Source organism: Thalassophryne amazonica, chromosome 6, assembly GCF_902500255.1.
Source record: "Thalassophryne amazonica chromosome 6, fThaAma1.1, whole genome shotgun sequence".
NCBI lineage: Eukaryota > Metazoa > Chordata > Actinopteri > Batrachoidiformes > Batrachoididae > Thalassophryne > Thalassophryne amazonica.
The window spans coordinates 87,100,720-87,119,529 of NC_047108.1; the positions used below are offsets into that span (position 1 = coordinate 87,100,720).

The 18,810-nt window shown below is 40.8% G+C and overlaps 1 protein-coding gene across 1 annotated transcript in view; it reads left to right on the plus strand.

Annotated features, from left to right (window-relative positions):
• Positions 1–18,810, plus strand: part of LOC117512570 (membrane-associated guanylate kinase, WW and PDZ domain-containing protein 1-like) — a 358,699-nt gene that overhangs the window by 259,538 nt on the left and 80,351 nt on the right. Inside the window, exons 14-15 of the mRNA XM_034172699.1 lie at positions 2,690–2,945; positions 15,416–15,507. Coding sequence (XP_034028590.1) covers positions 2,690–2,945; positions 15,416–15,507 — 348 coding nt within the window. The remainder of the gene's footprint in view (positions 1–2,689; positions 2,946–15,415; positions 15,508–18,810) is intronic.

Genomic DNA, 18,810 nt, shown 5'->3' on the forward strand with positions numbered 1-18,810 from the left:
CTCACTGACAGCTGGAAATGATGGCTCAGTGCACACGACGTGTTACATTAAAAACACAGAGAACAGAGCCAGGACAATTATATAAATAAATCAGCCCAGTCTCACATTTTTTTTTTCGTGCTCCCGTGATGAAATTAGTCAAATTTTCGTGACGGTGCTTTTTTTAACTCACTATTCCTAACCCTACTCCCACCCCCAACCCTAAACTTAACCATAACCTAATCTTACACCTTCCCCCCACCCTAACCATACCCCCCCGCTTTACTTTTAATTTTGTGCAGCCATCACGGAATGAATGAGAATGAATTTGTGCTGCCGTGACGAAAATGAGGCGCTTTTCGTCACAATATCACGAACCAATAGATTAATGTATATTTTGTGCTGCTAAATCACGACTTGCCGTGAGACCAGGTTGAAATAAGTACTACAATAACTACAGTCACAATTACATAACAAATAGCTAAAATAATTGATCACAGAACACAGAAACAGAGAGTGACACTTTGTTCTGTGCACAGAACGAACAGGTGGGCATGTCTGCAAGGAGCAGCAGCTGTTGAGATCTCTGGACCTGCAAGTCACAGGTGGAAAACACGTACCATGTTTTGAAGGACATGATCTGACAACTCTACGCTGTGAGGCGTGTGCGTGTGTTGCTGTCCTCACGTGGAAATACATAAAAACATATATCGCCTTTGCAACGGGCTGGAGCAGCCGCTCAGCGCACACACCGGCAGGCTGCTCCATGTGAAAAGGACCAACTGATCATGTGAACACTCAGCTGATGATCTGAATGTCATGTCACCCATGTGAGCTGTGGTCCACATGATGCGGTGTCTGTCCTTCACTGCTCGCTGGACATGCGTGCTGCTCACTGTACACATGCGCCACTCAATGAACACATGTGCAAGGCTGGCTGGACAGCCCAGGCCAGCAGATGTGGACATAAGAGTGCACTGCTTGATTCATGTCATTTTATGACTTGATGTCTGTGACCATGGGTCATCTGCAGAGGAACAGAAGGTTCATACTTGTATTGTCCACTCGATAAGAAGGACTTAAAAAATTGCGGTATTTTTTATGGTGTATGTGTTTGTTTGTTTGTTTTTTCTCCACAGCAGCGGTGCAATGTGGTGCCACACATCCCAGCTGCTTGCACTGTGTTTGTGCATGCACATGAGTGTGCGTGAAACCGTCGCTGCTGTATCATGCATGTCTGTCTAACCGTGTGTCCCTCCCAACAGCAGGTGGAATGTGTCGCACTTCCCCATTTACTTTTTTGTTTGCAGATTTTCTTCCTGTTTCTGCCTCTTTCTCCCAACGTCGTGCTATGTGTGAAGGGGCCCTAAGTATTTGCACCTTTGGCAGCAATTACTGCCTCAGGTCTTCTTGACTATGATGTCACAAGCTTGGAGCACCTATCTTTTGGCAGTTTTGCCCATTCCTCTTTGCAGCACCTCTCAAGCTCCATCAGGTTGGATGTGGAGCGCCAGTGCACAGCCATTAACAGATCTTTTCAGATGTTCAGTTGGATCCACATCATGTCCAATCAAATTAATTTACCCCAGGTGGATTCCAGTTAAGCTGTAGAAACATCTCAAGGATGATCAGTGGAAACAGGTTGCACCTGAGCTCAATTTTGAACTTCATGGCAATGACTGTGAATATTTATGAATGTGTGATTTGTTTGTTTGTTTGTTTTGGGGGGGTTGTTTTTCAAATGAATGTGCAAAAATCTTAAAAAAAAAAATTCACATTGTTATTATGGAGTACGTATTGTGTGTAGAATATTAAGGAAATAAATAAATCCATTTGTTACATAACAAAATGTGGAAAAAGTGAAGAGCTGTGAATACTTGCCACGTGCACTGTAGTTCACCAATTGAGAGCTACAGAATTACCGAAGGACATTTCCTTCAGAAAGCCTCATGCAAGATCAGCATGGGGTTCAATCCCTCATCCTCTGTCTAATGATCAGAGCCAGGATAGACATTAGAATCACCTCCCCAAACTGGGGTGAATGTTAGGATTAGAAAGAGTTTGAAATCATATCAGTCAAAGGTTCTGGGTGTTACCTTAATTTTTCTCTGAGGAGGAGAATCTAGTCCTCAGCCCATCATTGGAGACTCTGGTAATTCATTACAAAGCATCACTGCATCTAAAACCATGTGTTATCGACTGTAAAGATTATGCTCGAAATTTTAAATATGCGTTTTCTCATTTTTATTTTTTTAACTTCAACAATTATCCTGAACATTTTTTTTTACATCTCCTACCTGATGTTAAGACTTTTTATGATCACGTCAAACTTTGAATAGACTTCATCCTTGACTCAGTGGAGGATTCATAAGTAGTAATATATTTTCATATAAATTCTTTCACATTTCAAATGATCTTTGTCTTGCATCAGTGGAAATGAAGTCATCTGCCTTGACCCCAAGCACATGTTTTTATGAAAAAAAAAAAAAAAAAAAAACTGCTGCAAAGTCTAAAAATGATGACCTTGGTAATTTTTTTCTTTGTCCTCCATCATTGCTTTTCTGACTTGACTCCTATCCCCCCCCCCCCCCCCGCCCTTATCACTCACTCACTTATCACTCTTTTTTTATCCTCACTGCCCTCAATGTCCTTATTGTACTTCTTCTATCTGCCTTGCACACAAACCTTTCTGTCCGTTTTGTCCACGCAGCACCAATTAGAGAGGAAAGACAGCCAGAACAGTTCTCAGCACAGCGTCTGCAGCCATCGCAGCACCCACACCGATTCTCCCAGCCACCCTCCCTCAGTCATGCCCAGCGAGGTTGTGGCTCCCACCCCAGCTGCCCCCACCCAGCCTTTGCCAGGCCTGCCCCCTCAGGACCCTGCAGATGGCAACCTCACTCTCCAGAAGAAACCGGATCCATTTAAGATCTGGGCGCAGTCCAGAAGCATGTACGAAAGCAGATGTGAGTGCAACACAAGTCATTTATTAAGATATTGTTTATGTCAATCAATGTCTCTAATTTTTTTTTCCTCCTTTAACCCAAGACGCTCTGTTAGGGCTAATTAGATAAAAAGGCAAGACAGAAATGAAAACCATGTCTTTCATGTGGTATGTAGTGATTTAGGAAACATTTGTTTTCTTTGCATAAAATATAGACGTGGATTTTTTTATTTTCCTGTTGAGATGTTGCATTATGAATCACAGCTGTTTAATAAGTGTGGCCCCTATAGGACCTGTCAAAGACTTTTTCCTAAATTGCGTGCTTTCTGACTCACTTCTGTCCAATTCTTTCACACGCACTGCCTTCGTGAGTGAAATGTCCTTGAAATAAACACCCATTTGCTGATGAGTGATGTGTCACTCTACACTCTGAGCTAGTGCCAAACTCTTAAAGGGGATAGAGAATCAAAATCATCTTTATCATGTTTTTGGTGTTAGTTCAGAATCTCCCCGCTGTGGGGAAAACACACGAAGTGCCAGCAAGTTTCAGAACTTCTATTTCAAGTATTTCTCCTTTTTTGAATTGCCCCTAGAAAACAGGCCAATCCGTTTTTGAGAGAAAAGTTACGTCACTTTTTCACCAATAGCCCCCCACACACACACACACACACCCACCCCCTTTCACACACGCCCCTTCGAAATTAATTATTCATAAGGTTGTGCCCACCCATTCGTAACACTGGAAGAGGAGCAATGTCGAGCTACAGGTGTGTCTTCCCAGGTTGTCATAGCAGACTACGATCTTTCCATATTCTTCCCACGGAAAGTAATGTACGCGATCACTGGCTTTTATTCATTTTTAACCGCATCCCCAGGACATACAACCGCCGACTATTTCTTTGCTCTGCATTTCACGGAGGACTGTTTCACAAACCTTGCACAATTTCGAGCTGGCTTCAGTCGGCATTTAATACTCAGTAGAGGGTCAGTTTCGACTCTGCCACAAAATCAACCCCAGCAATCAGTACAGCCTGTGAGTATCACATTTTCTTTTGTTTTAAATATTTATTTCGGATCGTTTTTTTTTTTTATTATTATCATTATTATATTGTGACTGGACTTTATGTCACAGTCAGCCTCTGGCTGACTTCATGTTGGTGGGCGAGGAACAAGATTTATCACTCAACAGCAATGTTGAAACGTGATCTGTTAAATAAGTTAGTGAAGATTACTGTCGTCTCGTTTTCGCTACAACGCGCTCAACTTTTGTTCAGAATCAGCTTCTTATCACTGGTAACGACGCGGATTTCCTCTCACTCAAACCCGCAGCTTCACAGCGCTTTAAACCGTCGTCCACAGACTTCAATAGCGAGACAAGTGCAGCAAAACGAGACGAGTTATTGGATAAATGCTGGGCTTTGTCCCGCCCATCGGAGGCTCTGCGTGTCTGGGGGTCTATGGGGCAGTGGGCTGGCCTCGGCTGGCCCGGACGCCCAGCTTCTGCATGATGATTGGATGATCTGTCTGAGGCTGAATCCATTTTTGATTGACAGCGAAATGAGCGAATCAGCGATCATTTTCATTCTGTTCTGAGTTGAACCGGAGACTTTCCTAATCCTCTTAGCGGCATTTTCAGTGAGAGCAAGGGCAGCCAATCAAACAACGGCAACCGATCAGCGCCAACACCTACGTGCATTTCATAATGAGGTTGCCAAATAAGCTCTGAAACGACGCCATTAAAAGCAAACAATTCATTCTAAACCCAGCATAGTAACATAGCTGTTTCAGAGAGCCTTTTAGGAAGGTTCTGAACCATTACAGACCCAACCAATTTTTTTTTGGGCTACATATCACATCACAGAACAAGGATTAATGCCCCATTCAACCTCTCTCTATCACCTTTAATTCCAAAGTATTTTTAATAATGTGATTTTATACTCAAAAGTTGAAAAAGGTCAAAGCACTTATTATGCTTATTAATATTATTTTTCTTCTCAGAGAAAAACCATTAAAATGTAAATAGCACTTATTGACATTCGGTTTGCAATTGTTTTGCAATTGACAGTAGGTTTTTTGCTGGAATGAATTTGCGTCAAAAATGCTGGCTGAGTGGGACTTAGATGAGAACTTACTTGCAAGGGAGAGGATGTCAGCAATGATATTTTGGCAATGTGACATGTTTCTCTGGGCATGATCCAGCACACAGGTGCCTCAGTGTTAAGGAGCCTGGGAAGTGGAAGAGGCCTAGGAGACGCCCTTGTGTCTGCCTGAGTAGTTGCTGTACAAGATCAAAGGCAGTTCTGCATTGTGGTGAATGCGGAGATGCCCTGAAATGTATGGCATCGAAGCATGCTCCCAGACCTGACCTGACTTATTGTTGGTTCTTTGAAGCAGAGGCTGAGAGAGAGTATGGACTGGAGAAATAGTCATTTTTGGCCAAGATTTTACTTAGCGCTAGTCTTAGTCTCTACTTGTACAAAACATGTGGTCTGGAAGATGTAATTCAGCCCGACGGTGGGAAAGATTGACTATTTCTCCAGGAAAAGGAAAGGAAAAAACCCCTACAACTTAAAATCTATACACCAAGAAAGGGAATTTAGATGAATTACAACTAGAAGGTGACATTATGTTTTCCTTGTTCCAGTTAGCGAACTTTTTAAATTATCTTTATTCATCAACAATGTCTGTGGTCCACACACACACTGCTAATGTAGCTGTAAATTAGCCACAAACTGCTAGAAGGCCACAGAGTCAATATGCTCAGCATAACAACTCTAAATCTGATTGGTTAAAGAACATGGCAATCCATGACATCATCCTGAACTCAGGGAGATTAGACATTGCCCTTGTGTTTTGTTCATTGTTATTGCATTTGTTGAAATTTCTATAAGTAAATGTCAATAATAAATATATAAATATAATGATTTTTGTAAAAAAATAAGTGTAAAATGAATAAAAATGAATTTTCTCTGTCTGACAATATATAAGCCAGCACAAGATGCCTTGTTGGCCCTGACAGTCAACCACTGGCTTTAAGCCCATTTTATAAGCATGTACAATGATGCCTCACATTCATCCATTCACACACATGCACACACACACACAGACATCAGCATGCTACCTCGTAGGGTGCTCAACTGCACAACAACTTGGGGATTAACGACCTCGTCCAAGGGGGCTTAATTTTTTTTTTCTTCAGGGATTTCAACTGAGGCACCTCTGGTTTCAAGCTCACCACATTATAGTTCTGATACATATTACTTTACTGCCTGTCATTTTACATACTAACTGGAACAATAAAGTTTGAAACATGGTTTTCTACCTTTCCTGGGTGCCGCTGCATTCACTTCATTTTATTTTATGATTTAAGTCATAAAAAAGATGTTCTTGAACACTGTTTCAATTTTATTCCTAAGTATTCAAATACATGAGTCACAATCTCATAGTAGCAATTTGCTCAAAAATTCACCTTGTCTGGAAACAAGTTAGAATTTTAACTCAAGAGAGTGGAAATACAACGACAAGATGCCAAGAAACACTGGCAAACTCAGTTTCCCAGCATGCTGTTTGAGGGCTTAATATGCTAGTGTTAGCATCATATGAAGCTGAAGAAACATTGTAGACCTTCAATCATGAAGTGCTAAAAGCGGACACCTAATAAAGCAGAGTAGATCCTCTTGAAGATCACTCCTGATGAAATCTGTACATATTTCACAAATCACACTACTTTTATTTTCACATGCTAACCAGAATGCTAAACATGCTAACATTGAAACACACACTAAAGTGCAAATCGGTGGAATACTCCACATATATTCCACTGATTTTCACTGATTGTTCACAATTGGGGGGGGGGGGGGGGGGTGCAGAAACATTTGGGTGAACATTCAGATTTATATAAAAAATTAAATTGCTCTTAAATTTGAGCTTGTCACACACTTGTGTTTGTTGCCAGTCAGATGTCCAGGCAATGCACATCCTGGATATTATAGTGGTGTTTAATAAATATAGCTGCCTGTAGAATGGAGGAGTGCTGCTGATTAAATATTAACTGGGTTGAGAGAGCGCTGCTTTAGGCTGCAGCTGACTGTGTTCAATGAACTCCTTGAATGAGCTGCAGCACTTTGGCGTCAGTGGGGAGAAAGGAAACGTGAGGAGACAATGACAAAGAGGATTTCTGTAAGCAGCATTATGCAATCATGTGTATGCAATCACATACAAATGTATATCAATAAATTTAAGAATGGATGGCCCAGAAAACGTGGAATTTCATTGTCAGTGTGTGGTGAGGTTCTTAACAGCACAGTGTGACAGATTAAGGTGGAATAAGAGGTGAGTTGAGGCTTTTTTATTATTTATTTATTTTTTTAAACTGAAATGGACAGGGACTAAGGTGGGTTGGATCCATTGTATCAGTCCTTTTTTCATAGATCATAGATGTGTATCAATACAATTAACACCAAATGGATCAGGGTAGACTGATAGTGAGGTGCATAGAAACTATACTGCTTGCCACCACCAATGCCCAAGCCCCAACCCACATTTTGTTCTTTTGAGACTGTGCCCAACCTTTACATCAACTTTCAAATACTTCAAATTTCTACCAACACACACAGTCCGCAAATTTGAAAGAAATATTGCTTGAGTAAGCATCTCCTGGGGTTTCATTTATCAAGCATTCATGCACACAGATTTGTACTTAAATTGTGTGTACGAACATTTCAGTACAAAGTATGGAATTTAACACTTTGACTTGACTTAGAAAAGTGTTAAATCAGTCAAATCAATATACATTATTGGGTCCTTAAATATATGCCAGCTCTGACCGTGCATAGGCACACCCTTCTTCTATACCCGCTTACTCCAGTTAGCGATCACGGGGCTGGAGCCTATCCCAGCAGACAGGACACCAGTCTGTAGCAGGCCCACGTATAGTAGTGTTCAGAATAATAGTAGTGTTATGTGACTAAAAAGATTAATCCAGGTTTTTGAGTATATTTCTTATTGTTACATGGGAAACAAGGTACCAGTAGATTCAGTAGATTCTCACAAAGGGAAAAAGGGGGTGTTCACAATAATAGTAGCATCTGCTGTTGACGCTACAAACTCAAAACTATTATGTTCAAACTGCTTTTTTAGCAATCCTGTGAATCACTAAACTAGTATTTAGTTGTATAACCACAGTTTTTCATGATTTCTTCACATCTGCTTGGGGTCATTGTCTTGTAGAAACACCCATTTTCAGCATAAGGCAACATGACCTCTTCAAGTATTTGACATATCCAAACTGATCCATGATACCTGGTATGCGATATACAACCCCTGGCAAAAATTATGGAATCACCGGCTCGGAGGATGTTCATTCAGTTGTTTAATTTTGTAGAAAAAAAGCAGATCACAGACATGACACAAAAACTAAAGTCATTTCAATGGCAACTTTCTGGCTTTAAGAAACACTATAAGAAATCAAGAAAAAAAGATTGTGGCAGTCAGTAATGGTTACTTTTTTAGACCAAGCAGAGGAAAAAAATATGGACTCACTCAATTCTGAGGAATAAATTATGGAATCACCCTGTAAATTTTCATCCTCAAAACTAACACCTGCATCAAATCACATCTGCTTGTTAGTCTGCATCTAAAAAGGAGTGATCACACCTTGGAGAGCTGTTGCACCAAGTGGACTGACATGAATCATGGCTCCAACACGAGAGATGTCAGTTGAAACAAAGGAGAGGATTATCAAACTCTTAAAAGAGGGTAAATCATCACGCAATGTTGCAAAAGATGTTGGTTGTTCACAGTCAGCTGTGTCTAAACTCTGGACCAAATACAAACAACATGGGAAGGTTGTTAAAGGCAAACATACTGGTAGACCAAGGAAGACATAAAAGCGTCAAGACAGAAACTTAAAGCAATATGTCTCAAAAATCGAAAATGCACAACAAAACAAATGAGGAACGAATGGGAGGAAACTGGAGTCAACATCTGTGACCGAACTGTAAGAAACCGCCTAAAGGAAATGGGATTTACATACAGAAAAGCTAAACGAAAGCCATCATTAACACCTAAACAGAAAAAAACAAGGTTATAATGGGCTAAAGAAAAGCAATCGTGGACTGTGGATGACTCGATGAAAGTCATATTCAGTGATGAATCTCGAATCTGCATTGGGCAAGGTGATGATGCTGGGACTTTTGTTTGGTGCCGTTCCAATGAGATTTATAAAGATGACTGCCTGAAGACAACATGTAAATTTCCACAGTCATTGATGATATGGGGCTGCATGTCATGTAAAGGCACTGGGGAGATGGCTGTCATTACATCATCAATAAATGCACAAGTTTACGTGATATTTTGGACACTTTTCTGATGTTTAAGGATGATATCATTTTTCAAGAAGATAATGCATCTTGCCATAGAGCAAAAACTGTGAAAACATTCCTTGCAAAAAGACACATAGGGTCAATTTCATGACATAGGGTTAATGTCAACGAGCAGATCTGATTTGATGCAGGTGTTAGTTTTGGGGATGGAAATTTACAGGGTGATCCATAATTTATTCCTCAGAATTGAGTGAGTCCATATTTTTTTCCTCTGCTTGGTCTAAAAAAGTAACCGTTACTGACTGCCACAATCTTTTTTTCTTGATTTCTTATAGTGTTTCTTAAGCCAGAAAGTTGCCATTTGAAATGACTTTAGTTTTGTGTCATGTCTGTGATCTGCTTTTTTTCTACAAAATTAAACAACAGAATGAACATCCTCCGAGGCCGGTGATTCCATAATTTTTGCCAGGGGTTGTATAGGCCCAACACCATAGTAAACATGCCCATATCATGATGCTTGCACCACCGTGCTTCACTATCTTCACTGTGAACTGTGGCTTGAATTCAGAGTTTGGGGGTCGCCTCACAAACTGTCTGTGGCCCTTGGACCCAAAAAGAACGATTTTACTCTCATCAGTCCACAAATATTCCTCCATTTCTCTTTAGGCCAGTTGATGTGTTCTTTGGCAAATTGTAACCTCTTCTGCACATGTTTTTTATTTACAGAGGGACTTTGCGGGGGATTCTTGCAAATAAATTAGCTTCACACAGGCGTCTTCTAACTGTCACAGCACTTACAGGTAACTCCAGACTGTCTTTGATCATCCTGGAGCTGATCAATGGGTGAGCCTTTGCCATTCTGGTTATTCTTCTATCCATTTTGATGGTTGTTTTCCATTTTCTTCCACGCATCTCTGTCCATTTTAAAGCATTGGAGATCATTGTAGATGAACAGCCTATAATTTTTGCACCTGCATATAAGTTTTCCCCTCTCCAATCAACTTTTTAATCAAACTACGCTGTTCTTCTGAACAATGTCTTGAACGTCCCATTGTCCTCAGGCTTTCAAAGAGGAAAGCATGTTCAACAGGTGCTGGCTTCATCCTTAATAGGGGACACCTGATTCACACCTGTTTGTTCCACAAAATTGACAAACTCACTGACTGAATGCCACACTACTATTATTGTGAACACCCCCTTTTCTACTTTTTTTTTTACTAATAGCCCAATTTCATAGCCTTAAGAGTGTGCATATCATGAATGCTTGGTCTTGTTGGATTTGTGAGAATCTACTGAATCTACTGGTACCTTGTTTTCCATGTAACAATAAGAAATATACTCAAAACCTGGATTAATCTTTTTAGTCACATAGCACTACTATTATTCTGAACACTACTGTATGAACAAACACATTTATACTCACTCGCATACCTACAGTCAATTTAGAGAAGCAAGAAGAAGAGTTGTCATTGTACATATATACAACGAAATTTGTCCTCTGCATTTAACCCATTCTAATTACAGTTAGACACAATCCCACCACTAGGAGCAGTCACAGTCTGGCGCCCGGGGGCCCCCAGATGTAGATACGCTGCCTTGTTCAAGGGCAGAGAAAGTAGCAGACTCTAAATAAGCATTTTTTTGATTGTGGAGGAAACCCGGAGTGCCCAGAGGAAACCCATGCAGACACAGGAAGAGCAAGCAAACTCCACACAGAAAGGGCGGGAAGCGATTTAAAATTTGTAATTCACGTAACCTGCATGTCTGGATGTGGGAGGAAGCCGGAGCACCCAATGTAAACTCCACACAGAAAGGAGAAGCCACCCCACAACTTTTTTGGTGTGAGGTAACAGTGCCACCCACTAAGCCACCATGCTGCCACCTCATCCACAAACGGTTTTTTATTATTATTATTATTATTTGCTTGAATTAATAAGTATGCAGTTTTGTCATTATGTCAAGTTTGAAACAGACATTTGGCCTAATTCATGACAAAACCTAAAAAAGACACTTGTATGAGCCAAACAGCAGATTTTGACCATCAACAAGTACACTGATCATCACCGTTACTACAAGGCATAAAGAAAACATTTTCTCAGTGCATGAATATATTAAAAATGCACCCATGTTATTTTCGTTGCTCAAATTTCATTAAGGAAGACTTTATCTTAATAAAGATGACACCCGGTGATGTCAGAGGAGTGCAAAGCATTCTATCGTGGGGCGGCATAGCAAAACAATTGTTCAATTTGTGATAAAAGCATGGAATTTGGCACACACATTTGTAATTAACAAATGTTTATTTTCAGATATGGAGCCATCCTGGAGCTGACCTCTAATGAGCTACAGGGGTCAATAAAATTACACAGGGGTCAAACTTTTAAAATAATCCAGTCATGTTGAAAACTACACCACATTATTTTTCTGATCATAACGATTCCAAAAAGGTATAGTTTGGAGTATCTATGACTGAATTCCATGGAGTTATGGGGTAAAAACAGCAAAAAAAAAAAAAATGGTGACAAAGATCAGTTTCAGTTTGTACAGGGGTCAAAAGTTAAAGTTGCTCCAATTTTGGTAAAAATGATGCAATTATTGGTTGAGTTAATGGCATTTTAAAAAGGAATAGTTTGCACCATCTATCATGCTTAGTTGTCATGTTACAGCTGTAACATATGTCAGAATCCAATGGATGTCGACATTGTTTGACCTTTACTTTGGAGACCAAGCATTCAGCACAGTCAAAACTATTCCATTTATTAATCCTTTTATTTCAACCAATAATTTGCATCACTTATTACCAAAATTGGAGCAACTTTGACTTTTGACACCTGTACAAACTGAAACTGATCTTTGTTACCATTTTTTGCAGTTTTTACCCCATAACTCCAGAACATTCAGTCATAGATAGTCCAAACTATACCTTTTTGGAATTGTTATGATCAGACAAATAATGTGGTATCATTTTCAACATGATTGGAACATTTTAAAATTTTGACCCCGTCATTGACCCCAACCTGGCCACAGTTGCCAATTGGCCATGGCACACTGAGGCTGGATCCTGAGTGTCGTTTTGTCACCTTAAATGGTACCGATTTTGAGTAATTCTTTATTGACCCCTGTAACTCATTAGAGGTCAGCTCCAGGATGGCTTCATATCTGAAACATAAACATTAGGTAATTTAGAATATGTGTGCGAAATTCCATTCTTTTATCACAGAATGAACAATTTATATGGAAATTTTAGCTAAGCTGCACCACTACTAGGAAAAACTGTACCAAAGTAATTGTCTACTTATGCTAATGACTGCAGTGTCTTATGCTACCTCTTTGTTACAGCTTGTTAAAATTATGTCCATGTTGATGTCTAAACTAAGAAACTACATTGTAGCATAAGTGAATGTTTGATACCAGTGGTGAGCTTCAAAACTTCGGTGGATGGGTTGTTGCCACCTAGTGGAACATTTATTTCATTAATTTTTTATATTTTTCATCTCTCCACTGTGCTCACACACAAACACCCCAATCTCTGTTTAACAGCAGTTGATTTTCTTTGTTGTCTTAGCTGCTTTTCGGGTGAAGAACACTAACAGCAAGCAGATGTTTTGTTACCATATATGGTGAACTAAGGGCGTTTCTGAATGGAAATGGCCCATGAACGTGCACACGCATGTGCTTTAGAACATGTTGGATTTGATGAACATGGATTTTTAGTACTTAACACACATACTAAATTTTGTTCACCAGACATCATCATTTAGAATCATTTCTATGCTCAGTTTGATACATGAGCGTCCAGAAGACAACATGACAACATTGTCTGCAAAATACATTTTCCAGAATACGAGGGCTGTCAATAAAGTAACAGTCCTTTTTATTTTTTTCAAAAACTATATGGATTTCATTCATATGTTTTTACTTCAGACATGCTTGACCCTCGTGCGCATGCGTGAGTTTTTCCACGCCTGTCGGTGACGTCATTCGCCTGTGAGCACTCCTTGTGGGAGGAGTCGTCCAGCCCCTCGTCGGAATTCCTTTGTCTGAGAAGTTGCTGAGAGACTGGCGCGTTGTTTGATCAAAATTTTTTCTAAACCTGTGAGACACATCGAAGTGGACACGGTTCGAAAAATTAAGCTGGTTTTCAGTGAAAATTTTAACGGCTGATGAGAGATTTTGAGGTGATACTGTCGCTTTAAGGACTTTTCACGGTGGGAGACGTCGCGCAGTGCTCTCAGGCAGCGTCATCAGCCTGTTCAAGCTGAAAACCTCCACATTTCAGGCTCTATTGATCCAGGACGTCGTGAGAGAACAGAGAAGTTTCAGAAGAAGTCGGTTTCAGCATTTTATCCGGATATTCCACTGTTAAAGGAGATTTTTTTTTTTAATGAAAGACGTGCAGACGGATCCGCGCGTCGGGACGCAGCCGACGCGGTGCGGCGGCACAGGAAAAACACCTCCGTGTTGATAACCATTTGTAAAATCCAGGTGGCTTTTGATGGCTTTCAATGGAGTGAGTATATGAGAAATTGTTTAACAGGCAGGACATGTTCCAACTTGTCCTTAAGGCTTTCAACGGAGGTGTTTTTCCTGTGCCGCCGCACCGCGTCGGCTGCGTCCCGACGCGCGGACCCGTCCGCACGTCTTTCATTAAAAAAAATCTCCTTTAACAGTGGAATATCCGGATAAAATGCTGAAACCGACTTCTTCTGAAACTTCTCTGTTCTCTCACGACGTCCTGGATCAATAGAGCCTGAAATGTGGAGGTTTTCAGCTTGAACAGGCTGATGACGCCGCCTGAGAGCGCTGCGCGACGTCTCCCACCGTGAAAAGTCCTTAAAGCGACAGAATCACCTCAAAATCTCTCATCAGCTGTTAAAATTTTCACTGAAAACCAGCTTAATTTTTCGAACCGTGTCCACTTCGATGTGTCTCACAGGTTAGAAAAATTTTTGATCAAACAACGCGCCAGTCTCTCAGCAACTTCTCAGACAAAGGAATTCCGACGAGGGGCTGGATGACTCCTCCCACAAGGAGTGCTCACAGGCGAATGACGTCACGGACAGGCGTGGAAAAACTCACGCATGCGCACGAGGGTTCAAGCATGTCTGACGTAAAAACATATGAATGAAATCCATATAGTTTTTGAAAAAAATAAAAAGGACCGTTACTTTATTGACAGCCCTCGTATGTCTGCAACTAGTGTGGCTGGAGAGATTATTTAAAGATTATATCAATCAGTAAATAACTTTTGATAAAATGGTTTGAGGGACATTATGATGATGTCATAAAGACTTCATGAAATGTCATCATGTTTGTTTGTTATTCAGCTGCCCAAATTGTTCAGGGCACCATTGCAGATCAAGTATTTATAGGCACTGGGATTTGGTACAGGTTTTCGTCGGACGCCCTTGCTTACTGCAAGTCAACATGGAAATTCCACAGCCTGTGGTGTTCCCAAACGGTCTCCCAGCCAAGTACTAATCAGGACCAACTCTGCTTCACTTCTGAGATCTGATGTGATCAGGTGCAGAGAGACCAGACTAGCTGCAAAAATACTAAAATGTTGTCAGAATTGCCCGAAAAACATTTTCCAGAATTTATCTACAATCTCTAAAGGCCGTTACGCTGAGCCTCTTCCTGAACCTTAACGTCACCTGTGGCTGACTACAGCACATAGTCCCAGCTAGTATGCACACGGGTCAGAAGAGATAAGTACAAGTCCTTTTGCAACAGTCCAACTCACACTGAGTGAGATACATGGTACACAGTGAGCTGAGGCTAATTTTCTCCCTACCGGTCCTGCGTGGCAGCTGTGTAGACAGCAGGGAGTACAAGAACTGGCCCATGTCTCCTGCACAGACTGGCCCTGTAGGTTGAACAGACTGAAACCAAATTCGCTGTGTCCTTTTCCACAATCTGCTATAATGGGGCGCTGAGGTGAAGGAAAGAGCAACAGTTAATGTTACACAGTGCCTACAAATGTTACCTTCCTTATTGCTTAGCAATTACATAACGTCTTGTGGAGCTGTGATAATTACACAAAAGGGGAATATTATTTAAGAGGCACAGTAGTTCAACAAGCACTCAGTGATTTAATCAGTGAACACTAAGCATAGTGTCTGGCAGTTCTCCTCATCAACCCTGTCTCCACTTCTCTTTTGCATTTCAGTGCCAGATTGTCAGGAGCAGGACATTTTTCTTTGGCGGAAGGATACAGGATTTGGCTTCCGTATCCTAGGAGGCAATGAACCTGGAGAGCCAGTGAGTAACCCTTTGACTCTCATCTATACACTAATCGCAAGACGGAATCAGAATGTGCTGAAAGGTGACGCAAACACAACTTTCTAAATGTCCAACTCCGATGCTAATGTGCTTTCTATAACTCAACTTTTATAAAATGTCGCGAACAACAATAGATGATTGTCAGCACTTCTGTTGTATTCATGGATAGTGGTTCCGTATAGGGATGGGTATCGAGAACTGGTCAAGTATCGTTAAGAAATGATTCAATCCACCAACATCAAAAAACTTTTTGCTTAACAATTCCATTATCGGCCCTTCAGAGTGGCTGCTGTTTTTGGGGGAGTTTGTCAGGAAAATGATCACTTCTCTACATTGATTACAGACCCTGCAGCGGGTCTATAATCAACTTTTACGCAGTGTGTCTTTGCCTTGAACCAATGGAAGCAGTGATACGCAGATCGAAGCAGTGCTTCGATCTACTGCTTCATTGATTCATTGTTTTATTTCGCTTTATCTTAGTTTTCCCCTGCTAAAACCCTAAACAGCACATGTCTGTGAGTAATACGAGGTCTATTAGAAAAGTATCCAACCTTATTATTTTTCAAAAACCATATGGATTTGAGTCACGTGTAATACATCACAGTGAACCCTCGTGGGCATGCAAGAGTTTTTTCACGCCTGTCGGTTACGTCATTCGCCTGTGGGCAGTCTTTGAGTGAGGAGTCGCCCACCCTCTCGTCGATTTTTTTTTTTTTCATTGTTTAGGAATGGCTCAGAGACTGCTGCTTTGTTTGATCAAAATTTTTTCAAAACTGTAAGGCACAACTGAGTGGACACCATTCGATAAATTCAGCTTGTTTTCGGTAAAAATTTTAACGGCTGATGAGAGATTTTGGTCTGGTAGTGTCGCCGTAAGGACGGCCCACGGCGCCTGACGGCGATCTGTGCTTCAAGGCGGCAGCGTCTCGCTGTTTTCCACATTTCAGGCTCTGTTGACCCAGTAAGTCGTCAGAGAACAGAGAACTTTAAGAAGGTCGGCATGAGGAGTTTATTCGGACATTCCATTGTAACGGACATTTTGTAATGAAAGAACGTGCGGGCTGAGTCGCATGTTGGGCCGGACCCGACCGCGGGGGGTCGCGACAGGAAAAACACCTCCGTTGGAAACCTTAACGGGCAAGTTGGAACATGCTCAAGCTGTTAAACAATTCTCAGTTACTCACTTGTTGAAAGCCGTCGAAAGCGCCTGAATTTTACAAATGTTTTTCAACACGGAGGTGTTTTTCATGTCGCGGCGCACACAGATTCGCCGAGTCGTCACGGAAATGACTCGGCGAATTTGCGCGCACGTCTTTCATTAAAAAATGTCCTTAAACAGTGGAATGTCCGCATAAAGTCTCATGCCGGCCTCTTCTGAATCTTCCTGTTCTCTCACGACGTCCTGGGTGAATTAAGCCTTAAATTAGGATGTTTCAGGTCGAAACAGGCCGACGACGGTGCCTGGAAGCGCTGCGCGACGTCCCGCTCCGTGGGAAGTCCTTACACCGACAGAAACACCCATAATCTCTCATCAGCCGTTAAACCTTTCACCGAAAACCAGCTTAATTCTCGAATAGTGTCCACTCGGATATTCCTCACAGGTCCAGAAAAAATTTTGATAAAGCAACGTGTGCCGTCTCGAGCAGCGTGTGAAACAAAGGAATTCAGCCGAGAGGGCTGAACCACATCTCAGTCAAGGCCTGCCCACAGGGAAATGATGTCACCGACACGCGTGAAAAAACTCACGCATGCGCATGAGGGTTCAAGCATGATTGGTGTAATCGCACGTCATTCAAATCCATATAGTTAAAAAAAAAGTGTCGGTTTCTTATCTAATAGACCTCGTATTTACATTTTTTATGTTAAACCGACCTGTTATGGTCATCTGAAAGTTGATTGATGTATTTTAGAACTTAAAAACGGGACCAATGCTAACGCGTTAGCATGTCTATGGCATTTTCAAAGTTAAAGTTAGCATTAAGCTGTTCGCATCTCAGCATATATGCATTTGTTTTCTGTATAATAATTAATGGCTCAGCGTTCGTTGTCGTAAAAGAGTCAAATTGTAATTTTTTTAAAATATATTTTTATTCATATATTAATAATAATAGCAACAGCAACAATAATAGTAATAGTAACTCATAATAACTAATAATGCGAACAATTTTAGAGAAAGAGACAAAAAGAACCTGATAAAACAAAACAACAGAAAAGATAAAACCAACTAACAATGAAAATAAATAAATACATATAGAAATAACTAACTGTTTCCTGTGAACACCTGACTCTTACACCTCCATTTCATCCCTGTTTTATTTAAGTTTAATGACAATTTGTTTTGGTCAAACCATATTTTCAATGTGTTAATTTCTTCAGTGTTTTCCTCCAGAACTTTCTGCCAAGCTAGAAAACTGCTGCATCCTAGTAAGAACAGAATCCTACTGGAATGAATCTGAATGAGGAATGGTTTTTTTTTTTTTTTCCTCACTAAATGGATGCTGCACTCATTGCAGTTTATTGTCTCGAATAGCCCCAGATTGCATTTCAGAGCTTCTAGAATTCAAACATTTTCATGCGGGTGGTGTTGGGGGGTAATTTTGGGTTTCAGCTTTTTTGTTTTTCACCACTTTCATCTCTGAATATGTCACTCGTGAGTCACTTTGGTGCGGATTAAAGTTACTAACTGGGACTCCTGTCTTGTTGCGAGAAAGAAACGAGAATCGTCCTCCGTTCTGTTCACAGAGCTCCAAATGCTGCGCGGCTCTCTGACAAGTCAAGTTAGAACGATAGAGTCCAGTCTGAATTAATAAATTCAAAGTGAAATGCTGTTTAAATCAAATGACACCTCTTTCCAAATGTTGTAATACAAACAAACTGTAATCGTTTTTTTTTCCCTCCCAATATGAGACGTCCTGCGCTGACGTACAGCAGCCGGCTGAGCTCAGCTCAGAGGTATGGAGAGACATTCATGCCAAAATGTTATTTCTAATATTTCTTTTTAATTTATGTCCAGAGATCAAGGATACAGTGACCAATTTAAAATGTTGACATAGAAAACCTGTAAAGCCTACTTTTAGTACACAGAAAATTCACAAGAGGTATCGATAAGGAATCGGATCGATAAGCGGAATCGATAATGGCATCGATAAAATCTTATCAATACCCATCCCTACTTCTGTATCACCTAAACACAGTCGTGGGCACAGTTCAGCTAGTCAGCTAACAGGTAATTAGCAAAGCTAACATTTTTGGTAAGAGATTAGCTTCTCAGCTTAATAGACC